A 26,763-nucleotide genomic window follows, 5' to 3' on the forward strand; every position below is an offset into this window, starting at 1 on the left:
ACATAACATGAGTAAGGTTAAAAAGAGCATAAAAAAATCGCTAGGACAATGCGCGTTACACCAAACCACAGGATGCGAGAGTACAAAATGTGCGCGATAAAAAGCACTGGCACGATTCAGATGACGCAAAACAGAAAACGAACTCTGGATATTGCTACCTGCACTTTGTTTTGGTTTGCATAAATATTTTGCGTAAATCTTTAAATGATTTATTTATCACAACTGGAGTATGTTTTTCGTACAGTTCGTTCATGGTTGACGGCAAGCGAAATTTTAACATCTGTTTTCCGTAATTAGTGCGGCAAACATTAACTTTCCATTTTCCGGGATTTCTTGTACAACACGCAGGATTGTGTGTTGTAAGCCCGGCTAATTCAGCTAATGAATCGTCGTGCTTAGCTATTTCTGACTTGTAATAACGGATCAGTCTATAGGTGTATAAAGAGGGCACACGGATAATGCTAAATTTTGTAAACAGTTCTGCTCTGTGAGAATAGGAATGGGCCTTGGCTATTATGCGAAATACACGTTTCTGTGATAGTTTATCAATGTTTTTAGCTCTTGTCGTTGCCCAAACCAGAGCGCTGCACTTCATGATCGAGGAAAGCAGAGAATTGTAGTGAAGTGTATTCACTGAAATGGGTAAAGCTGAACAATAGCGACCCAGCCGCATGCGAAATTTTTTTCGTTAGGTAGGTAACGTCGCTGTCCCACGACATACTTTCTGAGAAAATGATTCCAAGAGTTTTAAAATGGCGAACGACTTCAAGTGCACTGTTATTCATTACAGGCGACGGAAGGTCAAACACCTTTTGACGTGGGTGAAACATCACAGCCTTAGTCTATTAACGTTGATTTCTGGATCATTTTCACTTGCCCAGTTGTTTATTTGTTCCAATGCCCTATTCGCTCGTTCAGCTAAAACGACGCTTGTCTGCCCAGCGAAAAACACACTTGTGTCGTCGGTGTATAAAAATATACTTAGCAGATTTGTATATCATTTATATACTTAGCAGATATAAATATACTTATAAATATAAATATAAATATATAATATATATAAATATATAAATATATATATATATATATATATATATATATATATATATATATATATATATATATATATATATATATATATATATATATATATATATATATATATATATATATATATATATCATCATCATCATCACCAGCCTATCTACGCCCACTGCAGGGCAAAGGCCTCTCCCAGTCTTCTCCAATTACCTCGGTCCTGTGCCAACCGTGACCAATTTATCCCCGCAAACTTCTTGATCTCATCTGCCCATCTAATTTTCTGCCGCCCCCTGCAGCGCTTGCCTTGACTAGGGATCCACTCTGTTACCCTTAACGACCAGCGGTTATCTTGCCTTCGCATTACATGCCCTGCCCACGTCCATTTCTTCTTCTTAATTTCTACCAATATGTCTTTAACATCAGTTTGCTCCCTGACCCACTCCGCTCTCTTCTTGTCCCTTAATGTCACACCTAGCATTTTCCGCTCCATTGCCCGCTGAGTCGTTCTCAATTTAAGTTGAACCCTCTTAGTCAGCCTCCAAGTTTCTGCCCCGTAGGTGAGTACTGGTAATATGCAGCTGTCATACACTTTCTTCTTCAGCGACAATGGTAGGCTGCTATTCATTATCTGGGAATGTCTGCCATATGCACCGCACCCCATTCTGATTCTTCTAATTATCTCTGCCTCATGGTTGGGATCTGGGGTCACAATTTGGCCTAAGTAGATATATTCGCTTACCACTTCCACTGCCTCGCCACCTATCTCAAACTGCTGTGCTGTCCCGAGGTTATTGATCATTACTTTAGTTTTCTGCATATTAATTTTCAGGCCCACGGTTCTACTCTGTTCGCCCAGTGCAGAAAGCATGCTTTGCAATTCGTCCCCCGAGTTACTTAGCAACGCAACGTCGTCAGCAAATCTGAGGTTACTGAGGTATTCTCCATTAACCCTTACTCCCACCTGTTCCCAATCCAGCGTTCTGAATACTTCTTGTAAGCATGCTGTGAATAACATTGGAGAGATTGTGTCTCCTTGTCTGACACCCTTCCTTATAGGTATTTTACTGCTCTCCCTATGGAGGATGATGGTAGCTGTAGACCCATTGTAGATATCCTCTAGTATTCTTACGTATTGCTCATCTACCCCCTGGTTCCGTAGTGCCTGAATGACTGCTAGGGTTTCGACCGAGTCAAATGCTTTCTCATAATCTATGAAGGCTAAATATAGGGGTTCATTATACTCAGCGCACTTCTCTATCACCTGATTGATCGTGTGAATATGGTCCATTGTTGAGTAACCTTTACGGAACCCTGCTTGTTCTTTAGGTTGACTGAAATCTAAGGTTGCAGAGATTCGGTTAGCGATTACCTTGGTAAATACCTTGTAGACGACTGACAGTAAGCTGATCGGCCTGTAATTTTTCAAGTCCATCATGTCGCCTTTCTTATGGATTAGGATGATGTTCGCGTTCTTCCAAGATTCCGGTACCATTGCGGTCATTAGGCATTGCGTATACAGGTTTGCCAGTTTTCAAGTACAATTTCTCCGCCATCCTTCAAGAGGTCTGCTGTTATCTGATCCTCACCAGGTGCTTTGCCCCCTTTCATTTCTTTCAAAGCCTTCCTTACTTCTTCGGTCGTTACTGGTGGGATGTCTATCTCCTCTGAACTACTGTCTCGTTCGGCATTATTCTGTATGTCCCGGCTACTGTACAGATCTCTATAGAACTGCTCGGCCACTGTGACTATTTTATCCCTATTTGTGATGACATTGCCTTGCTTATCCTTAAGTGCATACAGCTGATTTTTCCTCACGCCAAGACGTCTCTTCGCTGCTTTCAGGCTACCTCCGTTTTTTACAACGTATTCGATCCTCTCCAAATTATACTTCCGTATGTCAGCTGTCTTCCGCTTATTGATTAACGTCGAGAGCTCGGCTAGTTCTATTCTGTCAGCTGCGGTAGAGATTCTCATGGTTTGCCGTTTCCTGATTAGATCTTTCGTCTGCTGTGAAAGTTTACCAGTATCCTGTCTAGCCATAGTGCCCCCGACTTCTACTGCACATTCCGTGATAATGCGTGTAAGGTTGTCGCTGGCTTCCTGTGTCGTAAGCTCGGCTTCCATGTTAAGGGCGGAATATCGGTTCTGCAGCGCGATCCTGAATTCTTCTACTTTATGTCTTACTGTTAGCTCATTTATTGGCTTCTTTCGTACTAGCTTGTTGCGGTCCCTCCTCAAATCTAGCCTAACTCGAAATCTTACCATACGGTGGTCACTACACCTTACCCTTCCGAGCACTTCCACATCCTGCACAACGCCAGGGTAATCGCATAATATGAAGTCTATTTCATTTTTGTGCTCCCCATTCGGGCTCCTCCAGGTCCACTTCCGACTCTCCCGTTTACAGAAGAAGGTATTCTTTATCCGTAGGTTATTCCGTTCTGCAAACTCAACTAGTAGGTCCCCCCTGCTATTTCTACAGCCCAGACCATAGTTCCCAACTGCCTTGTCTCCAGCCTGATTCTTGCCAACTTTAGCATTGAAGTCCCCCATAACTACGGTATACTGTGTTTTTACTTTAGCCATTGCCGATTCCACATCTTCATAGAAGCGTTCCACTACTTGGTCGTCGTGGCTGGATGTGGGCGCGTAGCCCTGCACCACCTTGAGCTTGTACCTCTTATTGAGCCTAATTACAAGACCTGCGGCCCTTTCGTTAATGCTATAGTATTCGTCTATGTTGCCAGCTATGCTTTTATTGACTAGAAATCCCACTCCCAGTTCTCTTCTGTCCTCTAGACCACGGTAACATAGGACGTGTCCATTTTTCAGCACCGTAAAGGCTTCACCCGTCCTCCTAACCTCGCTAAGCCCTATTACATCCCATTTAATGCCCTCTAATTCCTCAAACAACACCTCGAGACTTGCTTCGCTAGATAAGGTTCGCGCGTTAAACGTTGCCAGGTTCAGATTCCATTGGCGGCCTGTCCGGGTCCAGGGATTCTTAGCACCCTCTGCTACTTCACAAGTCTGACCGCCGCCGTGGTCAGTTGCTTCGCAGCAGCTGGGGACTGAGGGCCGAGGGTTAATTGGCGTATTCATGGGAGGTTGTGGCCGTCACTACATCAGGGTGGCCAATCCTGCTCTGGTGAGGGAGTGCGTTGCCGGCAATGGTCGCCGGGATCAGGCCGCACCCCAAGCCCCAATGTGCAATTCCAAAATTGCGTTTTCTTTTTTTTTAACGCGACTGGCTTATTCCGTTTTCGGAGCTAGCTTTTAACCCCTGGGCGCGGGCCATCGTGGTTCTGCATGCTTCGCAGTTAACATTTCGACACGGCGGGGTCATCCCTCTCGCAAAAGAAAATGAAAAAGAAAATAGAAAGCAGCCCGAGAAACATACCGCAGCCCTTTGCTTCCAAAACGTAGCATCGGCAGGGGAAACTTAAAGAAACTTATATACATATATATATATATATATATATATATATATATATATATATATATATATATATATATATATATATATATATATATATATATATATATATATATATAAATATATATATATATATATATATATTATATATATAATATAATATATATATAAATATATATATATATATATATATATAAAGATATAAATATAAATATATAAATATACATTTATATACTTAGCAGATTTGTATATCATGTATATCAATTAAGTATATCATTCATTTAAATAAAAACAAGAACGGCCCTAAAATACTTCCCTGAGGAACGCCTGAAGTTACTTGCTTTACGGCTGAGCAATGTCCGCGAATGTTGACGTATTGTGTCGGATATTGTAAGTAACAAATTAATAAAGAAAGAGCATTTCCACGGAAGCCATAGCATTCGCCCTTCTGAATGGGGATATGGTGGTTGATGAGGTCGACAGCTTTCGTGAAATCTAAAAAAAGGCCTAACACCATATTTTGTTTTTCAAAATTGTCTAGTATCAATTCCTTTTGAGCAAGCAAGGCTAGTTCGGTCCATTAATTTTTACAGCAAAGCTGCAAATGGCTAGGATCCAGCAGATCGTCTCCGGCCCAGAGCGATGTAGACAGGAATCGCTAGAGAGCGTAGCGCCACGTTGCAGAGCCCACTCAAATCCCCGGAATCGTGAAACTGCGCGCCACAACCCCGGGTCGTGGAGAAAATCATACAAAATCAAAAAGGCCCTAAGGCCTTCATACAGCATGCGCCATGATTACCATACACGCGCTATAATAAATTTCTACCCACGATTCCTGTGTTTTGTAGCGTAAGCTACACGGGCCGAGGTTGAGCAGTTTCGCGTGTGCCGTGAAGGGCAGTTCTGCGCAAGCGTGGGGGGCATTGGATTGGATTCGATTCGACTGGCTTGGCTTGGCTTGGCTTGGATTGGATTTGGATTGGATTAAGGTGGATGGTTTTGGATTGTGTTGCGTCATAGCCGCGGCAGACGCGCTGGCGCTGGCGCGTGCCCAGGTGTGCGCCTCAATTGCGCAGTAGCGAAGTCTGACGCTGCGTCGGAGCCGCTTGGTAGCCGTCTCATGTGGCTCGTGAAGAGGCGAGCTGAGCATGCGCGAGGAGCAGTGACTGGACAGGACTGGACTTTCAGTTAACAACCAGGAACAATGCTCAATCGCAGAATACAAACAAACGTGTTTTGCTTCGTGCACCCCTTGGACTACGACCCAGTCAAACCTCACGTGGAGGCTCCGCACCGCAGCTTTGCTGGCCATCCCTCTTCACGGGGTGGAAGGGCTCTGAATTTTTAAGTGCGAATGCACTTCTTAAGCGAGCCTGAATCGTCCGCCGCCGTCGTCCGCATAGCAACAGCTGGGGGTGCGCGCGCTCCTCGTCTTCCTCCTCGTCTTCCCTAGCAACGGGGGGGAGATGAGCGCGCGCTACTCTCCTCCTCCTCTCTCTGCTCAGTGACTGCGGGTGTTGGGCGCCTCCTCTCCACTTCGGGCTGGAGAGCTCTCGCTCGCGTAGCGGGCGCTCCGCATTCCGACGCGTGAGGGCGCTCGTGTAGCCCTCGCCGTAACGGCGGGCGCTACTCTCCTCCTCCTCTCACCGCTCAGTGACTGCGGGTGTTGGGCGCCTCCTCTCCACTCCAAGATCACGATATCCACCGTAATCGCGCAATCAACAACCGTGCATTCGCACTTACACACTCTCCCCCTCGGGGAAGTGCGAGGGAATTTTTTTTGAAAGCCGTACTGCGCAGGAGTTATCAATTTGTGCTTGTAGGAGAAAGCTATAAGACGTTGAAGAATCAATTTTTCTAAACCCTTGGAAATGATGGGGAGGATATAAATCAGGCGATAATTTGGCAGATCGTCTTTGGTGCCTTTCTATAGATTTTATAGATGCAGATTGACTGCATGTTTCGGGGAAACACAGCGGACGACAAGCAAGCTATAAATATATGCGTCAAATATGGTGGTATTACGTCGATGGCGTATTTAATTGGTGTCATTTGACGGCCATAAGCATGTTTGGTCTTACCGTTGCTGAGAGGGACAAACGCTCCAATAACTTCATCATTAGTGACTGGCTTTAAAAACATAGTGCGACCCTTATTTGGCCCCATAAAGAGTAATTGGCAGCTTTGTTTTGCGGTTGTGCAACCGAAAGTAATTGTTAAGGGCGTCGGCCAGTTCGATCCAGCTTATTTCCATGTTATATATAGTTACTTTTGAGAGAGTATTGGGGGGCTGCCTAGTTAGACCTTCCACACGTCCTGCGATCGTCCTGCAGATGAATTAGGAAGTTTGGTGTGGTAACGCCTGTTGGCGTTACGAAATTCCTCATTTACAAAATTTCGGCATTATTATACCTTTTTAATGTGTCAGGTTTTCTTGTTTGAAGAAACCTGGCGTAGAGTTTATCTTGCTTTTTAATAAGCCTTGGCATGTTAGAGGTAACCAATGGCTTACGAACTTTTTAGGTCGTGGAACGCACTCATGGTAGGCGCAAGAAATTTTTTCTATTAGCTTATCATAAGCTTTTTCGGGGTTGTCAATTCAAGTACGTCGACCCAACTCAAGCTTGCTAAACGATCGTAAAAACGACTGCGTCTCTGGGTTAATTGCGCGGTAATGAAATGATAGTTCTGAGAGTATGGTTCTGTTATGATATGTTCAGCAGAAAAGAAATAGGGAAGGTGATCGCTCAGCGCATAATTAATGACTCCACATTTCACACAAGATGTATTAATATTGGTGATGAACAGGTCTAATAAAGTCCGTGGCATTTCGGTGATGCGTGTAGGTGATGCTATAACATTGTTACACAGGTGGATGTTTATCACGCAGCCAGTTTATATTTAGGTCTCCGCCCAGAATTAGCTGATATTTGTTCTTATTTACGAACTCAAGAATGGAATCCAGAAATGAAAAAAAAACTGGCTAGTATCTCCAGAGGGTGGACAGTAACAGACACAAAATATGATTGAACTAGACTTTAGGACAAGTGTTTCGTAATCAGGCGTGACAATACTGAATTCTGGTTGCAGTTCGCAGTTGAGATTGTCTGAAGTCAGGGCAGAAATGCCACCTCTACGGCGGTCAGTGCGATTCATAAAATAGGATCATCATCCAGGCATGCGAAACACATCATGTTCACAACTGAACCACGTCTCAGAAAGCATTACTACATCGAATATTACCCCTACTTCGCGAAAAAATAATTCTAGACTGTCGTATTTAATTCTTCCAGACTGCAGATTGAAATGAATGCTGTTTAACCTTGTCTTAGAGTGGGTGGGGGCGTATCGGCTCAGTTCTGATACATCCAGATAATTACCATACAAAGAAGCCATGATGAAGAGCACAGAAAGAGAAGGGAATATATTGCAGTTTTCGAACGTGTGTTGGATAGCTTGTTCAAGTAAATATATTTTGATTGACACAGTCATTGATAGCCACCCAGAACTGACGAAGCTGTGCTGCCGGCGAGCACGCATTCGTATTAACACATATTTTTTAACCAAGGCAATTGAACGGAGCGCCTACCTTCACAATCAGTTGTGCTAATCGGCCAACGAGTGTTCTGGCAATCTTCGCTGTTTTTTAACTTCAGTGTGAGCATTTGGCGCTCAATAGAAAGTTTCCTAATGCTGGGAATTTTTTTTTACTTTCGAGCACTGACGGTAATCTCTTTTTTACCGATCGGAGCACTCTGTGGGCGGCGCAGGCAATCCGCGTGGTCTACTGGATCTTGCTAATATCGTTCTCGTTCTTTATGGCAATTGTTCCTGAATCGTCGCACCGCTTGACATAGATATTTCCACCTCTACTGCAGACGTACTTCGAACCAGCAGATTTTCTCTTGGAAACGGCCAAGCCGGAAAGGCGCCGGAGAACGCGACAAAGATGATCATTAACGAAGACCGGTGATGTATATGTAGTTCCAAAATGTGTGTTGCTTAGTCGCTGTTTCCTCGCCTTTTCGACCAACGCATCTCTTTTTTGCCGTCTACTGAACTGTACAACTATGTTGCTCGGCTTAGATTTTGACGAAACGCGATGGCATGCTTCTATGTCCTCGGCAGTGACGGGTACACCGGTGCGTGCGCCCATCTTACAATGTCAGTTACCTTTTCATTCCAGCTTTCCTCAATTCCCTTGATTTCCATATTTATGTTTCGCGAGTATTGCTCCGAAAGCAGTTCGATCTGTCCGGCCAATCCCCCCTTTAACATCCCCCCCCCCGCCTTCGTCTCCTGATCATTGGGAGCGCGTTCTGAACTGCATCCAGCTCGAAGAACAGGAAGCCCTGATTTTCCAGGCGAAGACTGCAGCCACCGCCCGCGGCCTACCGGAATAGGATGGCCCCCCATGGCTCCACGTTTTGACCAAACTACGTTCTTTTCTGCTCTTAATAAACGTTTCAACAACAACCTCTCGCTCCTGCTTTGGCATGCCGAGCGCAGTTATGGCATCATTATTTGCGCAGGAAGGACAAACGCTCTTGAGTGCACTAACAGCACCTTGTATTGGGGTCCATTACTGAGGGACTGCCAGCTTTCAATTATTCTCTCTTTGCTGCAGACTTCTAAGAAATCTATGTACAGGAAGAGGAGAAAAATGAGTACAACTTTTATTGTGATTCTAAAAGTCGTGTGGGTGGAGCCCCCTGGCCTGGGCGCCATTGGAGCAACCGGCCGTCTTGGCCCATTCGATCAGCTGCAGCTGTCTGCTGGGGCAAGAGCTAGCGAGTTCTCTCTCCCCCGCCTCTCTGGTGGGGTCGGGGATAGGGTCTATGGGGGTTATTTCGGCATTCTCATACCATGTGGTAAAGCGTGGCAGGGACGCTGCAGTACCTGCACAGGGGATCGTAGAGGGGTGGGGTGTATAGCGTGCATCTTCGTAGGGTGTGGGCGTGTTCGTCTGGAATTGACGAAGAGCAGCCTGTTTTGGCCTGCGTAGTTGCTTTCAAACTGGATGCTTTCGCATTAGGTCAAACCTGTAATGCCGTGTGAGGTCATTGTGAGTGAGAAGGGTGCGGTATCCGGTCTTTTCCTCTTCTAACGGTGCTCGGCTGGCCAAATCTTGAGCGAAAGCGTGCGCCCCCTGGTTTCCGCACAAAGAAGAGTGAGCTGGGGTCCAGAATATTTTTTTATTTTTCTCTGAAAGGTACCTTTAAAGATGATGCCGAATTAAACCGTGGATATTTTTTTCTGCCGCATAATTTCTGTATGCCGCTTGGCAGTCCGTGATGATGGTGGATGCTCGGGTTTAGGCGATTGCTAGGGCGATTGCCGTCTCTTGTGCATGTAGCGCCGTTGCCTTCCGTAATACCAAGCTAGTGAGGAGGGAGTGGGGTGTAGCGGTTACTTTATACCGGGCATAGTCCGTGGCGTCAGTGTGTACCACTTCCTAGGATTTTCCGCATTGACATTGAAGAGCGTCTGCTCTAGCCGTTCTTCGGGCTTGATGGTGTTTGGGGTGCATGTTCCTCGGCAAGGGGTGGTATTTTAAGTCTTGTCCTGATTTCCAGAGAGGCCACGGCCGCGTCTTCCGCTTCCGCGAGAGCCTTAAGTATAAAGAGGCCAGAACTGTTGAACGATGCTCGTGAGGCCGAGCGGCGCCTGCAATAGCGGGAGATGGGCTTCGACAATATCTTCTTTGGTGTTGGGTATCCCTAGTGCTGCAAGTCGTTGTCGGTGGAAGAATGTTGACGGTGGAAGGCTAAGGCTTGTTTATAAGCTTTCCTAATTAGGCTGTTTGAGCTGTTGTTTTTCTGCCGCTTGGAGGATCGTGTAGGGAGTTACGTAGAGGAGGCGGGAATAAATGCTTGAACGAGCTTTATGGTATCTTGTTCTTTCATGCCATACTGTTGCTGCGATACTCTTCGGATCATTCTCCTAATCTGAGAAGTGGATGAGCCCAATTTTTTTAAGTAGGCGGGTGTTCCTGCAGTCTTCTTGATAAGTCACGTTGAGAATTTTAATGTGATGGGTGGGTTCTATGCGTGTACCGTTCATCATGATGTAGAGCGGGGCATCTGGGTCTGAAGACGTTTGGGCACCAGAAGGAGTTCGGATTTTTGTAGAGCGCAGGCGATTCCGCATTCTTTCACGTACGTGTGTACCGTATCTGCAGCCTGCTGCAATCTTTCCTGCATTTTTTGCCGACCATTTGGCTATACAAATTGTCATGTCGTCTGCATAAAGGCCATGTTTTATGTCTCGAATGCTTTCAAGTTATTCGGGTAAATTTATAATGGTAATGTTGAACAGTATCGGGGATACTACAGCGCTTTGCGGCGTGCCTCTGCTTTCGAGTGGCCAGTAATGTACAGTCTGTACCCCGACAGCGGAATCGAGAAACAACAAGCACGTTAGAGTCCACGTCAACGCGAAGCCCATCATCTTCGTGGCATAATGAATAGCTTGCTGATTGAGTAACCGCGGCGAGTGAAAATGTAATCGTGCAAGCGCTTTTATCGCTTAACTTTTTCTACTTTCTGGCTACGCTGAAAGTTAAGAAAAATTTCTAAGTGCCTATCCCGAAGTATTCATATTGCACTGGCCTCTCCTTCTCCGATTTCATTGTTTTAAACTGACACATAAGCTGCCATAACAAAAGTGTAGGCTGGCGTACCCAAGTCATTGGTTCTCAGCCTCATAGCCTTCCCGCCGTTTATTGACTACTCTAATTTGTTAATTCACGCCGAAGCCATTATTTATGGTTATGAGACCGCTACATTTACCAGTCATGTGGCGTTAAGGGAAGCCGAAGCTCTATCCAGGCGTGGAGCGCTGTATCAAGAACCTACACCCACCCTACTACGATCGACACGAAACTTGAGCATCGATCCCCACCTAGCTTACATATGGGAGGCTAGAAGCATCTTAGTAAAAGATGAAAGAAACAAAAAAAAAATAGAGTTAAAAAAAACTTTGAAGACATCACAAAGAAAGCTTAGGAATACGCTGACAAATGTGCGCTCACGCTGACGTGCGCAACATGTTGCGCACGTAGACGTGCCCACATATCGTCAGATGCGACGGCTTGCGTGCAAGCCAGTGTGCGCGCGTACCACCCTGCTAGAGATTGAAGCATTAGTAGCGCTGAAATGGCCCTTTAATGGCGATTGCTGTGGCTACTTGCAATCTTGCGGACAACGTGTGTCAGTTCACCGAATGTTATTTCCATCGGGGTACCCGCTCGCCATCGCCTACAGCGCCAGCACTTGGTGCCTTCAAAGAGCATTTAAAAGGTTCGCAAAAGTTAACCCACCCCCAGCGGAATTCACATTGTCACAGCGTAGGGCACCAAAAGAGGCTGAAAAGAAAAAAATAAAAGAAAGGCAAGCAGTACACTTCTCATTCTAATTTGCGGACCGTACAGTTTAGCACAATTGTCAAATCAGCGCTCACACACACTTTTCAACAGAATCCAAATGGAGCGGATTGCCCGAAGTAATCCAAAATATTTGAGAGCCCCCGCCGTGCCTAAAAACCGCTACGCAATCGTGTTTTCTGTACGGATTTCCGCACACCAAAAATATGCATGGAACCCTTACACTTAAGGAGGTTCCGGTTGCGATCACTGCACGCATCCTCACGAGCCGCAGAGTACAACTTCTCCGGGTCACCGATAGTGGAGTCATTGTCGACGCACGGCGAAAAGTCCAGTGCGCAACGTGACTTCGCTTCGTATTCACTGCATCAACGTGAAAATTTGAGGGAAAGAGTAAAACAGAAACCCACGCTTCAACGGTCACATCGGTAAACTGAGTGGTGGCGTGCACTCAAAGCTGAAATCTTATAAACTACACACTAAATTTTTTAACACCCTTAAAGGTGCTAAAAGGGTGCACTCAACATTTTGCACCCTTTTTGCACCTTTTAAGGACTAAAACATTGCTCCGGCACCCAATCATGAGGGTGCCACATATTAAGGGGTGTAAATCTTAACATTTTTACACCCTTTAAGGTGCAAGGAGGGTGTACTGAACATTTTGCGCCCTTTTTGCACCTTTCAAGCACCCAAATATTGCTCGGGCACCCCACCTCGAGGGTGCCAAAATTCAGGGGTGTAATCAACAGTTTCATAGGGTGCTACGACCGTTAAAGGGGTGCTAAAAAGTATTTCTTCTCGATTGGGGTGTTGCCACGGCACCTTATCGTTAGGGTGCCTAAAAGAACGGTGTGTGAATGCAAGCATGCAAAATTGCACAAAAACAGGCTGAATGTTTAAACCGCACATTGCACTATTTCACCGCCCGTTGAGAGAATAAATATGAACTCTCCACATAGACCAGGGGAAAGGCTCTAAAATTGCTGTTCGTAAATTGAACAAAACGTGCTGAATGTTTAAATTCCACTCTGCACTAATCTACTGCTTCGAGTGTATCACAAGGTTCGTTTCGATGTCTGGGTGCACGGGAAGGAAAGGCTACAAAACGCATCTTGTAGTCCTATAAATAAAACTTTTACGCGAGGCATCGGTGTCCTCAATGAAATTGAATTTACCTAAGAATTTGTTCCCGTATTATTATGCCCCGGGCAAAAATTCCAACAAGACTTTCTTGTTGGGCTCACAGCACGCCTGTGGGGCCAATACGAAGTTCTGTCGGCACTCTATCGTTCCAATAGCCTAGTCTTCCAACAGGGAGTTTAACCTTGATGGCGTTTGTGGGGCCAATAAGTAGCTCTGTCGGCACTCTATCGTCCCAACAGCGTAGTCTTCCAACAGGGAGTTTAACCGTGATGGCGTTTACCGGCTCGCCAACACGATAAGTCAACGCCAACAGACGCCTCGTTCGTAATCAGCGGCGCGAGCGCGCCATCAGACAGAACCGACAGACGTCCTGAAGGTGGTTTTTAGGGCCTAAACAGCAGCGTCTATGTCTGGCATAGACGCTAGACGTCAACGTTTGTGTTCTGAATTTTCCCTTCAGTAAGTAACAGTCAGACGGACGATAACATAACTATGTGAAGATATGCTTTGGCTCATACCACGGCAAGCGCAATCGTTTGTGGCTGCAGCCTCGGTTGCTCTTCGTCCACAACAAACTGAATCGGCTGTACAGCTTTCTTCGAGGGCGTGTATGCAGGGGTTCTATCTTCCTTTTTTGCGCAGGCCGACGTACGGGGGCGGTCGTGTAAAATCATTTTCGCTCGTCGCTGCCGTAGGGTTGCCACCTTCCTGGTTTTGGACCGGCCCGACCGGTTTTTTAAACAGCGGGCCGGTTGCCGGTCCATATCTAAAACCAGCCGTCATCAGCCGGTTTTTTGGCTTTTGTGCCGTGATTATGCCCGTTTTGGCGTTTTATAAGCGTCAATTCAACAACTAAGACGATAAATACGTGTCGACAAGCATATGCGTGCGCACAGGGGGGGCAGGGGGGGCGGCCCCCTAATCATCTGAAGGGGGCGCCAAATTTGCCCCATGCCTTGCCGATGTAACACATGAAAGTAAAATTTCTGCTCAGAAATATTTTGTGTGTGTTGCAATTCCATCACATTGAAATAAAAATTTTATAACCATCCCTCTTTGCACTGCGTTCGCACCGCAAGGCCTTCAGTGAGAAGAGGTCGGGAGGTGCTCTGGGGGGGAGGGGGGGGGCGCAGCGGTAAGACTTTGCCCCCCCAAATTGAGAACTCTGCGCACGCCTATGTCGACAAGCTGCGCAAAGACACGCGAGCAGAGAAAATACGCGGGCGAGCGCGCTGCCTCAGATGGAGGGGGACCTAAGGGAAGAACAAAATAACGAAATTCTACCGCCGCGGTCAGCAATTGCGGTTACTTTTCAGTGAAGCACATGCAGAGCGATTAACCAAGCTCTCAATCACTTTCACTACAAACGTTATGTTGATTTCTCTCTAAGAAAACACTACAATAAATGGCACTGCATGTTAAAAAACATGGCGTCTTTTTTCAACACAATCCCCCCTTCCCCCCCCGGAAGGCCCGTTTTTTTTGGGGGGAAAGGTTGTAACCCTACGCTGCTGTTCTGCCTACCTGCTTGCTGTACCTATTACGTCGCCGCCACCGCAAATCCCCACTTGTTACAAACTCAGAGGGTTTTCGCACTGTTAGCAGTCGTTTTACACGATGGGTTTGATGCGCCTGACATGCCAGGAGTGACATCGCTTGTAGTATTAAGGCCCGTTCACACTGCGACGAAAGCGACGTGAATTCTGTCGCTTTGTCGCGCGACGACAAGAATTGGTCCCGACCATTCGCCAAAAACGGTCGTCGCGCGACAAAGCGACGGAATTCCCGTCGCTTTTGTCGCTAGTGTGAACGGGCCTTTAGAGCGACATTGCTTGTCTGCAAGACGGTGCCGGTCAAACAAGCGTTATCAACGCCATAATTCTAACGGCACATTCCATTTATTTCGTGGCTGCCGTGGCTTGCGCAGAAAAGGTCGGGTTGACTGCGATAGCTTTTCTTGAGTCAAATAATGGAGCTTTGGCTCAATCGCTTGCAGCGCTAGCAATGCGGCCTCGTCTGCAAGACCGGTGCGTGAGAAACAAGCGTTAGGACAGCCAGAATTTCAAAAATGCAGCATAAATTAGACCATCGTCAAAGGAGGCGATGACTAGACACAAGCAACAATATTCGTTGACAACTTACGTAAGTATAGAGTTGTTTTAGGCGCCTCGAACACCCCCCGCCGACATAGCTGTTTGTTAACGCGTCCGTTTACTGTTTTGTAGGTGAATGGTTCGATTCCTCGTCGAACGTGTGTTTTTTTTTTTTTTTTTTTTTTTACGTGAGGGTTTCATTAGCTCCTTTTTTAACGACCAGGGTAAGCACCTGTTCCTTGCTTTCTATCACGCCGACATTTACCGCCCTCTTCCTAAACCCAAAGTAGCTCGTTTTCTCGCACGTTCTCTCTTGAGAAGCCCGCCGTGAAAACAAAACCAAAACAAACGTCAAACCTCTTTACAATATCAATATATATGTCAATTACTTTATGTGTATTCACTTTTTGTGTTTAAAAACCTTAAATTTAAGTTATAAACACATTTCAGACTTTGAAAGCAGAAAGATAATTACCAACATTACAGTAGTAACACAATTTTCGTCAAACATAGAGGTGCTGCATTTGAAGTCTGGCAACTATCTCTCACTTTTGTGTGTGTTTTTTCATGGCGTTTTGTGCCGAGTGGTTGGTGGCGTGATTTAATCTGTTTTATCTATTTCAAGCTTAAATCATAGTTATAGAAGCTTTATGGGTGATGTCTACCCTTCTAACCTACGCGTGTGTTGAACATGGGGACCCCGGAAGAACGATCATCGCCGGATAAAATACTGCGCGTCAAAAGTGGATGACATTGCATCAGAACAAAGCGTGTTCGTGTGTCCGCGAGATGAAGACGACAGTGAAGGAGAATTTTACGTTGGAAACATCGTTTTTGCTCGGGTAAGTACGCATTTTTTATTATTCTGTATTTGGTTGGAATGAGTTCTGGTGTTTATGGGTCAGTAATTCGCTAGACCCCCATCTCGTTTGCTCTGAGAGCCTACGTGAGTTAGTATACTTGTTTGGCGCCCAGTCCACCGTTTCCGCAGAAGTCAGCATCAATTTACGCTGAAGCTAGACCTTGGCTACGATGCTCGCGCTATGGTACACGGCTGCTAATAATTTCACATCACGCAAGGCTCTTTAACACCGGGGCGTTTGTTTATGTGTCTCTCAAACAGTGCCTTTGCGGTTGCAGATCGCAGTCGCAATATCGCGTGAGTGGCACAACGCTGTGATTAGTCCTCCCTCGTGAATACCCGCGGTATACCAAGAAATAACATGAACAGGAGGTTCCCTGGAAGTGCATGTGAAAACGCGTACACGTGATTCCATGGCTGGCGTCTCGTAGGTGTTGTGAAATCTCTCCCCCCCCCCCCCCTTCACGAATTCCGTGCAGTGCGCTTCGCAGCTATTGCGCTCGCGAGACCGTCGACCGTACGCCTCGCGGTCTTCGGGCCGCGATATGTGTGCTGTTCTCGTGAAGCTCGACAACAGCGAAATTGCCGTACTCGCTCGCCAACGCGCCCCGACAGCGTACGCGTCGACCGGGTGCTGACGGAGTTGTGCTGGAAGAAAAGCAGGCAAGAGATGAGGGCGCACGAGGTGTAGTTAAACATGAGAATTTACAAAGTGCAAGGTGGAGAAAATAGTATGCAAGGGCCGGAAACGGTGAGAGAGTTCGGGCCGCGCGCCAGCGAGCGAGTGCGGTAATTTACGTTGCCGAGTTTCACGAGTCCGGCACGAATATGAGGACGCCCGTATGAGAGTTCATAGAGGTATAGAATTCACATACGTGCAAATTGAAGGTGAAATGCGCGCATGTGGCCTCGCAGGGAGTTAGCATAGTCTCGGGGTAGTGGGGGAGATTTCACAACGCCTACGAGGCGCCTGCCGATTCTGTCAGAGTAGCTCTCGGGAAGTCTGGGGCTTGATATCAGAGGCATATGTATTGTTTAAATTAGTGCAGAAAATTGAGCCAATTCGCAAGTTCTCATTTTCGCAAAACCGCAGGCCATACAGAGACTAACAAGAAAGCTGTACGCACTCACTCAACTCGATTTATATTGGAGAATTGAACGTGCAGATACAAGTCAGACATTGAAATGGAGGAGCCTCAACTATCACACACCAGTTCCGATTGAAAGCAAGGGATACAGATGAGCTGCTAGCATGCGTTCCATGCAAATTAGCTCAGTAGCTAGCTTTGCATATATCATGCATACCCCACTCACAGTACCTGCGGGTCTAATAAATACGTTCTTACTGTGACCTAAATTTCACTTGGGGTGTTCCGGGAATGTTCTTATTAGTGCCTTGGAGGTTACTGTCTTTAAACGATTAAAAATCTACTTGATGTAAGCATTCGTGCTTTGTGTGTGCTCTTCTTGTATTTCAACAAGTGTCAGCACACTCACAGATTATGCACCTGCAGGTGCTGCTGCTGGCTGTCCTGGGTCAGCTGCCTTCCAGTCCAGTTTCAAAGGCTTTGCCAGGGCCTCCCTTGGCCAATCGACACTGCACCTGCTGTACCCAAGTACTGCCTGGCCTTTCGTTGGTGCTCCGTACGCTTTGCCACCAGGAATGGTCATTCATCCGTCATCTGGCCGCTTGGACCACCCGTTCAAAAGTCAGCGCATTTGCTTGACACATCGGTCCAGGCGCTGCTGCCATATTGGTGCACCCACCGATTATGTATTTTCAGGTTAGTTATTGCATGTTGTGGAACTTGCCATGATGTATACCTGTTAGCAGTGCTGTGGCCTCTGATTATTTGAAACATTTTCATGAAGCAGTGCTGTGCGTATGGAGCGTGTCATTGCTTAGCAGAGATATTGAAGAGAATCTGGGGCTGACGACTAAAGGGCAAGAAGAGAAATTGAACTGACTTTGAAGCAAGTATTCGTATGTAATCAAGCCAAGCAAACATTTAGGATCTTTCGATATGGTTTTAAACTTGCAATACAAACTGGTCTACTGATCATACTGGTAATAATCATACTATACCGAAAAGTACATCCCGCAGTCTGTAGAATTCTGACAGCGCTTTTTTCGCAGTCTCTCATGACAGGCACTAATCTCAATGGTTGGAAGATAGTCGAGGTAGCACCAGTCTTTAAATCAGGAGACGGTACTTCACCATTAAATTTCCCTAACAAGCACCATATGCAAGGTCAGGAAACATTTCATCCACTCTCAGGTCGCTAATTATTTATAAAATCACAATATCACATTCGAGTATCACCACGGTTTTCACAAGGGTTACTTGAGAAACACAACTTTCAGGATTTGTTCACGATCTACATTGATCCATTGACACAGGCTTACAAACTGCGGTAGTTTTTCTCGATTTTTCTAAAGCATTCAATCGCATTGCACACCACAGACTACTTCTCAAACTTCACCCTAATGTCCTCACTTGAGCAAAAGATTTTCATTCTTCTCAAATGCAGTTTACTTCTAATAACTATATACTTCTTTTGCTCGTGCCACTTTGTTGTCCCCCCAGGCAGGTTGCTTGGTCTATCTTCCATGTTGCATATCCTCCCATGTAGGTCTATTTGCAGATGATGTTGTAATTTATCACACAATTTCTTTCAACTACTACCGTCAATGCTTTCAATCTGATCTTAACACAATTAACTCCTGGTGCTGCAAATGGCTAATGTCGCTTATCTCTAAAACAAAGTGCATGACTTTAACGGTGGCAAGTCTCGGATTGTAAATACTTACTTCATTAACAACAGCCTGATTACCTCTTGAGACAAAGGTGTTTTGGTATGCCGGTAGGGGAGGGTGGATTGCATGGTGGATTTCAAAAGGTACATCGATTGGAAAAATAAGACGTGTGATTAATATTTTCATTTGCACTCCAAAACTCGCTTTATTTCACATGTTTAACCCACTGCCGTGGCTAGGGTGGTGTGCTGTGGAGGCGAATGTCGGTTAGATACCGCTTGGTGTAGCCGCTTTTCAGATGGAGGCAACACGTAAAGACGCCCGTGTTTGGAGATTTCGATGCGCACAAAAATACCCAGATGGTCAAAATTAATGCGAAGCCTTCCCCTACAGTGCTCCCCATATCCCAAGTGTAGCTTTGGCGTGTTAAACCACCGTTTTTTTTTCATGTTTTTGGTATAGTACCAGCTGCTGTAGCAGGTGCAACTTAAAGGTAAAATTATACATAATGTTTCCAAGAGCTAAATATAAAGGCCATATTGAAGTGCGTTTATGGGTCTATCTCATAGCAGTAGTGAAAGGTTATATACTCTGGTGCAGGTTAAGAACGCCAATGGCTCATGTGGTGTAGTCCAGTGTTTAACGGAATGCCGTGTAGGCAGGTAAAAGCATTATTGCAGTGATGAAACGTAGGTCACTGACCAAGTCAAGAAAGCCATTTAACGGTTTGTTGCTTGTTCACGGTGAGCATGTGTCGTGGAAAACGAAGCTATATATTGGGCATTACGCGGCGCAATGAGTTTGCATAGATATGGTGCAGATTGCCATCCATTATGTTGATAATGTTGGGCGTCGTCTGAACAATGAGGGACTCGAGCAGTAATCGAGAAGATAGATTGCACTCAGTTGTCAGTAATTTTGTCTTGTTCCAGTCGACCACGTGTCCCGTCCTCTCACGGTGCTCTGCCAGTGGACTTGTTTTTGCATGGCCCTTGTTCACTTCGTTCCAGTGCTGCATTAATCTTCTGTGCAGATTGCCCGTTTCGCCATGTACACTGATTTGCATTCAGCGCATGGAATCTAATAAACAATACCCGGAAGCTTGGAGCGTGAGAGGGGGTCTCTCACGCTGACAATGTCAGAACGCAGCTTGCTAGTGGGCACATGCACAATGTATGCACTGCGTGTCTTGAAAATGTGTGCGAGAGTTTCACCGATGTGTGGGACGTAGGTAGTTGCTGCACGTTTTGATGCAGTCGTTGTCCTGAATATAATGCCTAAAGCATTATATTCAGAAAGAAGCGAAGAGGGCGACTAGCAAGAATCCACATTGACATTAGCAGGCAGAAGCGTCCACAAGGCCTGTGTCAAAACGTGCTGCAATTCTCGTCCTACACATCAATCAAACTTTCGCACGCATTTTCAAGAAACACATTGTGCACATCGGGCAGGTGCCCACTAGCAAGCTATGTTCTGACATTGTCAGCGTGAAAGACCCCCTCTCACGCTTCAAGCTTCCAGGTGTTGTTTATGTTTTGAACAAAAAAAGTGCCATTTAAACGTGACACCTCCTTCCTTGCCGATTTCTGATGCCTGATTGTTCAGTTTGTGGGGATACGTTTAGCAGATTGCTCACATGTCTAACCTGTATTTGTGCTTGAGCAGTCAAACGCTGATGTTAGCAGTGAAGTAGGTGAAAATTGTAGTTTGATTGTAGTTGTGTGCAGATTACCTACATTGTGTTAATTCGTAGAAAAGCAAAATTGAGGTAACCCTGCTAACTGTTCCGCATTGCAGCATTTTATTATGCGAACGTTAAGGAGTTCAGCTGCTTGTTAAAGATGAAATAAACAGTGGTATAAAAAGAAGAGCATCTACTAAACAGAAATATCTTCACAATCGCAGGATGCCAACGGTCCGCCTACCAACTTGTGTCCTGCATCGTTTCTGCTGGCTGGGGCGGTTCATGGAGCATTTTCCAGCTTCTCAAAGTTTGTGGTCAAGCGCTCCTCCAAGTGAAAGATGCCGCAGAGGGATCTTTTGTTTTAATGCCACAATTTCATGTGCTCAGCAGCAAATTTACTCGTAAGGCTTTTTAAATATTCATCACCCAAGAGGGCATGTTACCTTCGTCTTCGGTGGAATGTGTCTGCACTCAGGTTATTTGTGACAGAAACAAGTGGACCACGTCATGAGAGTCATTGAGGCCTTGTTGATTGTGCATGCTTCTGAAATGACATTTTCATTAAGCTGAATACTTTCCACATATTACGATTTGCGAACAAATTATGGTAAAAGTCATGATTAGTTGTACTACACTGCAGGAAGGAAATGCCAACATACGTTTTAAGCACCTCTGATATTTCAGATCGTTGTCTGGTGAGCAATAAAACAAAACTGAAATTTTTTTAAAGTAAAATCAAATATTCGTTGTCACCAGTGCATGACCATAGTAAAAGCTATCTAGTCACCAAATTTAGAATTAGACACGAAATGCCAAGAAAAATAGGGAAATAAACTAGACAGCTGGCTACAATAAACCAATTCGTAAAATTCCTCAATGTCTATCAAGTGATGATTCAGGCGGGTTAGTTAAGATGTCAGTGGGTTTACACACCCAACTTGCAGGGAAGCACATGAGCTCCCAATATTAACATGTTTTTAGTGAAGACCGTCTTCCTTCATTAAGCTGCTTTGCACATTGATGCCAGTCTGATAAATGCCCTGAATTTTTGTTATGATCAATCTTTGTATGGGAACCATATATTTTTATATGATGTCGCTGTGTATTTCTGAAACTGTATCTAGTCACTAATTCCAATTTGTCGTGGTCAGGTTTTTTCAACTAATTCGTAGCTTTTTTAACAATTATGGTATATTTTGTGTGCCTAAAGGAATGCCTCATTGCATGTTTAGCCTATGTAGTGTTGAAAGCGGACATTTTGCTTCAAAGTGGAATGTCGGGCTAGCAACAAGGTACTTCGCGTGCTGCTCACTTTCATTCATGCCATTATTTTTTATATTATCATTTAAAATTAAAAGCCAACCAATTTGCTGTCGTTTTAATTTTGTCACCTACTTTATACTTTCTTTTTTTTTCAACTTTGTGTAAGGATTGACTATCCATATTTTTTATGATACCAAGGCGTTGGACTGGGCTAGCTGGTACATGTTTGAATGGATGCAAAACCATAGGAAAACCCAGGACACAGAAGAGAACGACGGGACAAACTTGTGCCGTCATTCTGTTTTAACTGTTTCCTGTGTTTACCACTGGTTTTTTATGCATTCAAACATTTTTTATGAGTTTGTTGAACAGTGATTAGTTTAGGTGTGTTCAAACAATTGTTGGCTGCGAAGGCTCCCTGTAGCATTTGTATAAGTGCTCTCTGCTTTTTTTTTTTGAGCCAATACCCCACCACCAGTCTTCATGAGGTGGTCTTTTGTAGAAATAAGTTGAAATAAATATTTGTTTGCATTGCTTTACATGTTTTGAAAGAATTTCTTGTTCATTCTTGTTTCATTCAACCCCGTTTCAGAATCCTGCTTAAGGCATTTCCTCTGTTATTTTTTTTCAGAACCAGGAAGGGTGCTCATCCTCGGTTATTGCTGAAGCAGCAGTATCCATACTTCACATGTGAGCTCTGAACACACAGTAATTATGGTATGAAACATTCTACCAGTATAAGCCTGCTTTGTAGACGTCATTGTAGATGTCAAAGCTCTTGACAGTGTAGTCTAATGTCTGGTGTAACGGGCAATGTCTACAACTTGTAAAAATTAATTTTGTGGCTATAATGTTTGTGATTATTTTAAAATGCACGTCAACTACTATTTAGAATCGCTGTCTAAATTGGCAGCCATTTTCCTGGTGGATACAGAAAGTGAAAAAGCGCATGTGTAGAGATTTCAGTGCACCTTAAATGTCCCAAATTTGCTAAAGCTAATCCAAAGCCCTCCTTGTGGTGCACTTCATATCCGATGTACAGTTTTGCGTAAAAACAGCTAAAAATTTATGATCAATTTAAACTTATTTTAATGTTTTTAAATGCAAATATTCTCAGTTTAAGCTGCCATATTTAGAGTAAAATATTTTGTAACAATTATATAGCTACCAAAGGTTTACAGAAAAGCTTTTTGCTTTTGGTTGTGCACCTTCTTATCAAAAGAAAAATGTTATGAAAGGCAGAAGAAACCCAACTATGGAAATTAGCAAACCCTAAAGCTGCGGATAGAATGAATGTTTTGTAGAGAATCTTTTGCTGATTTCAGTTCTAGTCAACTCTAAAAAAGTCTATCGACGTAGAATGCTTACCGTGAGGCACCTCGTAATACTAGCCAAAACTAATGGGCCCTGGCTGTTGGCTTTTCATTTGCAACAGTGACAAATGACCCCACATCCACCGGCAGGGACATAATGCAAGGCACCATGTACAAGCTAGCCTCATGATAAAATAATGTTTTCTGAACAATGGCATTACATTTCAACCATGGGCTTCACCAGGGAACTTGTATGCATTGTTCTGTGATGTTTGCAGTTGATAAAGATCCCCAGGTGGTCAAAATTAATCCGGAGCCCTCCACTACGGCGCGCCTCATCGCCTGCGTTGCGTCGGCGCGTTAAACCCCACAATCAATCAATCAATGTTTGCAGTTCTTGTTATTGCTATGTGGGGTCATTTAGTCTAAAGGTATGTTTATAAAACTCCAAATACCACCAAACCTTGCAAGTGCTGTACCATATGAATATTTTTCCGTAAAGCAAAAAGAATAATGCAAACGAAAATAAATGGCTTGGGTACCCAACTTTTATAAGTAGATTATGAGCCGCAGTACGGAGGGAACTATATTATGAGCCGCATTACGGAGGAAACTATACATTTTGCATTTGGTCTTCCTTGATATTGAACCTTCCTGCTCAGCTCAAGAATAAGGCACTAAACATTGCAGGTAGCTACCTTGATTGGAAGTTTGATGCAATACTAAGAAGCCAAGGGTTTTAAGGTTCAAGGAAGTTTTGTGTGGTTGAAGTGTTGCACACCTAATTGCGTTCACTGCACAGCATGGTTAGGCTCTGCAGTGAATCTCGAAGGATGTGTACTGCAGTTCGGCAAAGTGAACATATAATTGGTTTTTACGAAGTTTTGGGTAATCAACTAGCTCTAAAGTTATAACTGTACTGAGATGTGGCTCCTGACTTTTTAAATTGATGTTTTAACAATCGGTGACACAAGTTCAAGGAAATTATCAGCTGATGTTGAGCTTCAATGGAATGTCTCACAGAACCGAGCTTGGAAAGCACGAATGTTTCATACCATAATCGTGTGTGATATTGTGCAATATGTGGTCTCACACCTGCTGCACCTGTGAACCGAGGATGACGCACCCGTTTTGTACCCCTTTAGGTGGGTGCTTTTGCAGAAGATGCTCCTACAAATTGGGGTGCTAAGTAGCACCCTAGTATACTTTTAGGCGGAAAAGGGTGTTTATACGGCACCTGTCTTCTGGGGTGCTTCACAGAGGGTGCTCCTGCGGCGACAAAATCCAAGCACCCTAAAGGGCGTTAAATATTCAGTTTTTAGGGTGCTCCTGCGGCGACAAGCTGAAGCACCCTTTTGGGCGTAAAAATTTTTAGTGTGTATATCCTTTCAGCAGCTTCGCTATATGATCAGAACCTGATGAACAGTTCTTGTGTGTGTTCATCAATTTCGCAAAAATAATCTTTCTGCAGCATATTTCAAGGTTGTACCATGCCCCGTTTTTACGACGCCCGGGCAAACTATAACGAATCATGTTACAATATTACTTCCTTAAAAATGCTGCGTCATGCTCATTCTATGGCAAAGGTTTAGTGTTTCCCATTTTTGTGTTTGTGTTAGTTTTTAATTTAAATGCTTACAAGAGGTATTTATCGCACATTCTATAGGCAGGTAACTTGATTTTTGGTTCATTCAGGGGGCGTGCATTTTGGTTTGACAATGGCGTAATCTTGAAATGGGGTGATTAAAAGGAACGAAAATTGCATTCTAATTAGCAAACTAGAATACGAATTAAGAAATGCAGACACAAGCAAACTTAGTGAGAAATTTTGAGTTAAAAAAAACAACCATTCGTTCCATTTCCAATCAGGTCGTCATTACTTAATGTTATTCTAAAACGGACAATAATCGACCTGGCTTTCCTCTCAATACCCTTCCTCTTTTTCTCTTAGTAACCACAAGTTTCCTCAATGCTCTGCAGCATTTACCCCAAGCATACACAACCAGGCAAGCCAAAGTTGCGGAAGTGGGCGGTGCCTAATGTCGGCCAATCACTCAATTATGCCCGAAAAGACCGCAGGCGCAACGTTTTCGAGGATAGCTAACAGCTTTACATGAATGCGAAAGCATTAGTTGTCTCGGTAGGTCGAAGGAGTGTTCCCGGGACCAAGAGAAGGTATAGCAAAAATCTTGAGAAATTGCGTTTAAAATAAAATTGGCAATTTCGGGTTGGATGAGAATTGAACCTATGGCTCCGAAATTGCGAACAAGCCTGCACCCACCTCATCACGCCCGCTTGATGAATAAATGCAGACTAAGGGAATGCGTTGTGAGCTCAGGAATATATGCTATAAGTGCGTGCCTAGGGTTCCGTGCGTCATTTGATCATGTGCTAACGACTCGTATAGGAAATTGGCAAGAATTAAAGTACGCTTCCGCTAAGTGCTGTGGCTTCGTGAAAGTGGGTATGTGGCAGCTGAAAAGCACCCACGGGTGGTTCCAAGAAATCGGGTCTTCCTACCTTCACTGCAGATGGCCCTCCATGCCTCTACAAAAGTTGAGCATGCCACATAACGCGCATGAGTCGCTCGGTGCGGTCAAGGCGGGGTGGCCATTTTACTCTGCTATGCAGTCTGAACCGTCTACCTCAAGCAAAGGTTTGAAGCGCAGTTGCCTACCGCAATTCATTTCCGAACATTAGCGCGAAGCGTCAAAGGGAGCAAAACCACCGGTCAACGCAGCGGCAAAGTGGGCGAGATCGCCTGCTACGAATGAGGCCGATACACAAGCAGCGAAGAGGGTGCGAAGGCAGAGCCCGGAGGTTCCATAGCGAGGAAGTGAGAGAGAACGGCATCAGCGAGAGGAGGAAGCTAAAGCAAGGCTTGCCCGGCACGTGGTGCGTCTGCTTTTCTTGGAACCGAGGAGTATGTGGACCCGCACAGTTCTGGCTTATCTATTAGGCAACTGGAAACTGGCACTTTGGTATTCGTTACACCAAAAAGACCGCTCCGATGTCCTCAAACGTTTCACACATCTGTTTTTTTCCGGCAATCAATAGCGTAGCTGCCACTGGAAGCAAGTTTGGAGATTCACTATTACCAAGCTTCCATGAGACATTTGCAGATTTACGGTTGAAACAGTGAACCGGAAGGTAAACCAGGATGTTCTCAAGCCTAGGGGGCAAACCATGCTCCTTTAAACGTTCCTCGCTACACTGTCATTTCGCTTGTGTATCGCAACTTTACAGCAGGCAGAAAATGTCTTGGTGACTTTGACCGGCTCTGTTAGCATAACTATCCCGTAGTACTGTTACGGGGCGCATCATGTATTGGCAATGTAATTTGGGGAGTTTTATTCTTTTTCAGCACTTTGAAAGAAGGTTTCTTTTTGCTGTATGCCTACGTGTTAGGAGTAGACATCGCTTCCACGCGGATTATCCTAATGCATCTGTAGAATCTCCATGTTATCGAAACTAAGTTAAATTATCTAGCACCAGTGGGTCATTCGCTTGGAGTTTTTTTGTTGGTCTGCTCAAAGCAGTTCTGAACAGCTCCAAGCAGCCTGAAACTGCTCCCGCCATAGAGTTCTTATGAACAAATAAAATACGGAGCTGCTTGGAGACGCTCAGAACTGCTTTGATCATGCAAAAAAAGACACCCGCTGTTACAGTGTAATCAAGCACAGTCTGTAGCCATGCGCTGTTTTTCTCCTTGCGTGGCCGTTTTCAAACGTCATGCATTTCTTAATTTTTTTTTTCTGAATTACAAGCATCAATGTCCTCTGTTTT

The 26,763-nt window shown here is 44.8% G+C and overlaps 1 protein-coding gene and 1 long non-coding RNA gene across 2 annotated transcripts in view; one reads left to right on the plus strand and one right to left on the minus strand.

Annotated features, from left to right (window-relative positions):
* The window catches only part of LOC144168688 (uncharacterized), a 204,908-nt gene that overhangs the window by 110,634 nt on the left and 67,511 nt on the right, over window positions 1-26,763 (minus strand). Inside the window, exon 3 of the mRNA XM_077697621.1 lies at window positions 12,085-12,224. Within this exon, the coding sequence (XP_077553747.1) occupies window positions 12,085-12,224 (140 nt within the window). The remainder of the gene's footprint in view (window positions 1-12,084; window positions 12,225-26,763) is intronic.
* LOC144168686 (uncharacterized) lies at window positions 15,168-22,203 on the plus strand. Its single transcript, XR_013322201.1, has 3 exons — window positions 15,168-15,939; window positions 17,474-17,743; window positions 20,623-22,203. It is a non-coding gene; the product is annotated as an uncharacterized LOC144168686 (long non-coding RNA).

This window comes from Haemaphysalis longicornis, unplaced genomic scaffold (genome assembly GCF_048455015.1).
Source record: "Haemaphysalis longicornis isolate Haplotype H1 unplaced genomic scaffold, Haemaphysalis longicornis Haplotype H1 scaffold_2, whole genome shotgun sequence".
In the NCBI taxonomy this organism is placed as follows: domain Eukaryota; kingdom Metazoa; phylum Arthropoda; class Arachnida; order Ixodida; family Ixodidae; genus Haemaphysalis; species Haemaphysalis longicornis.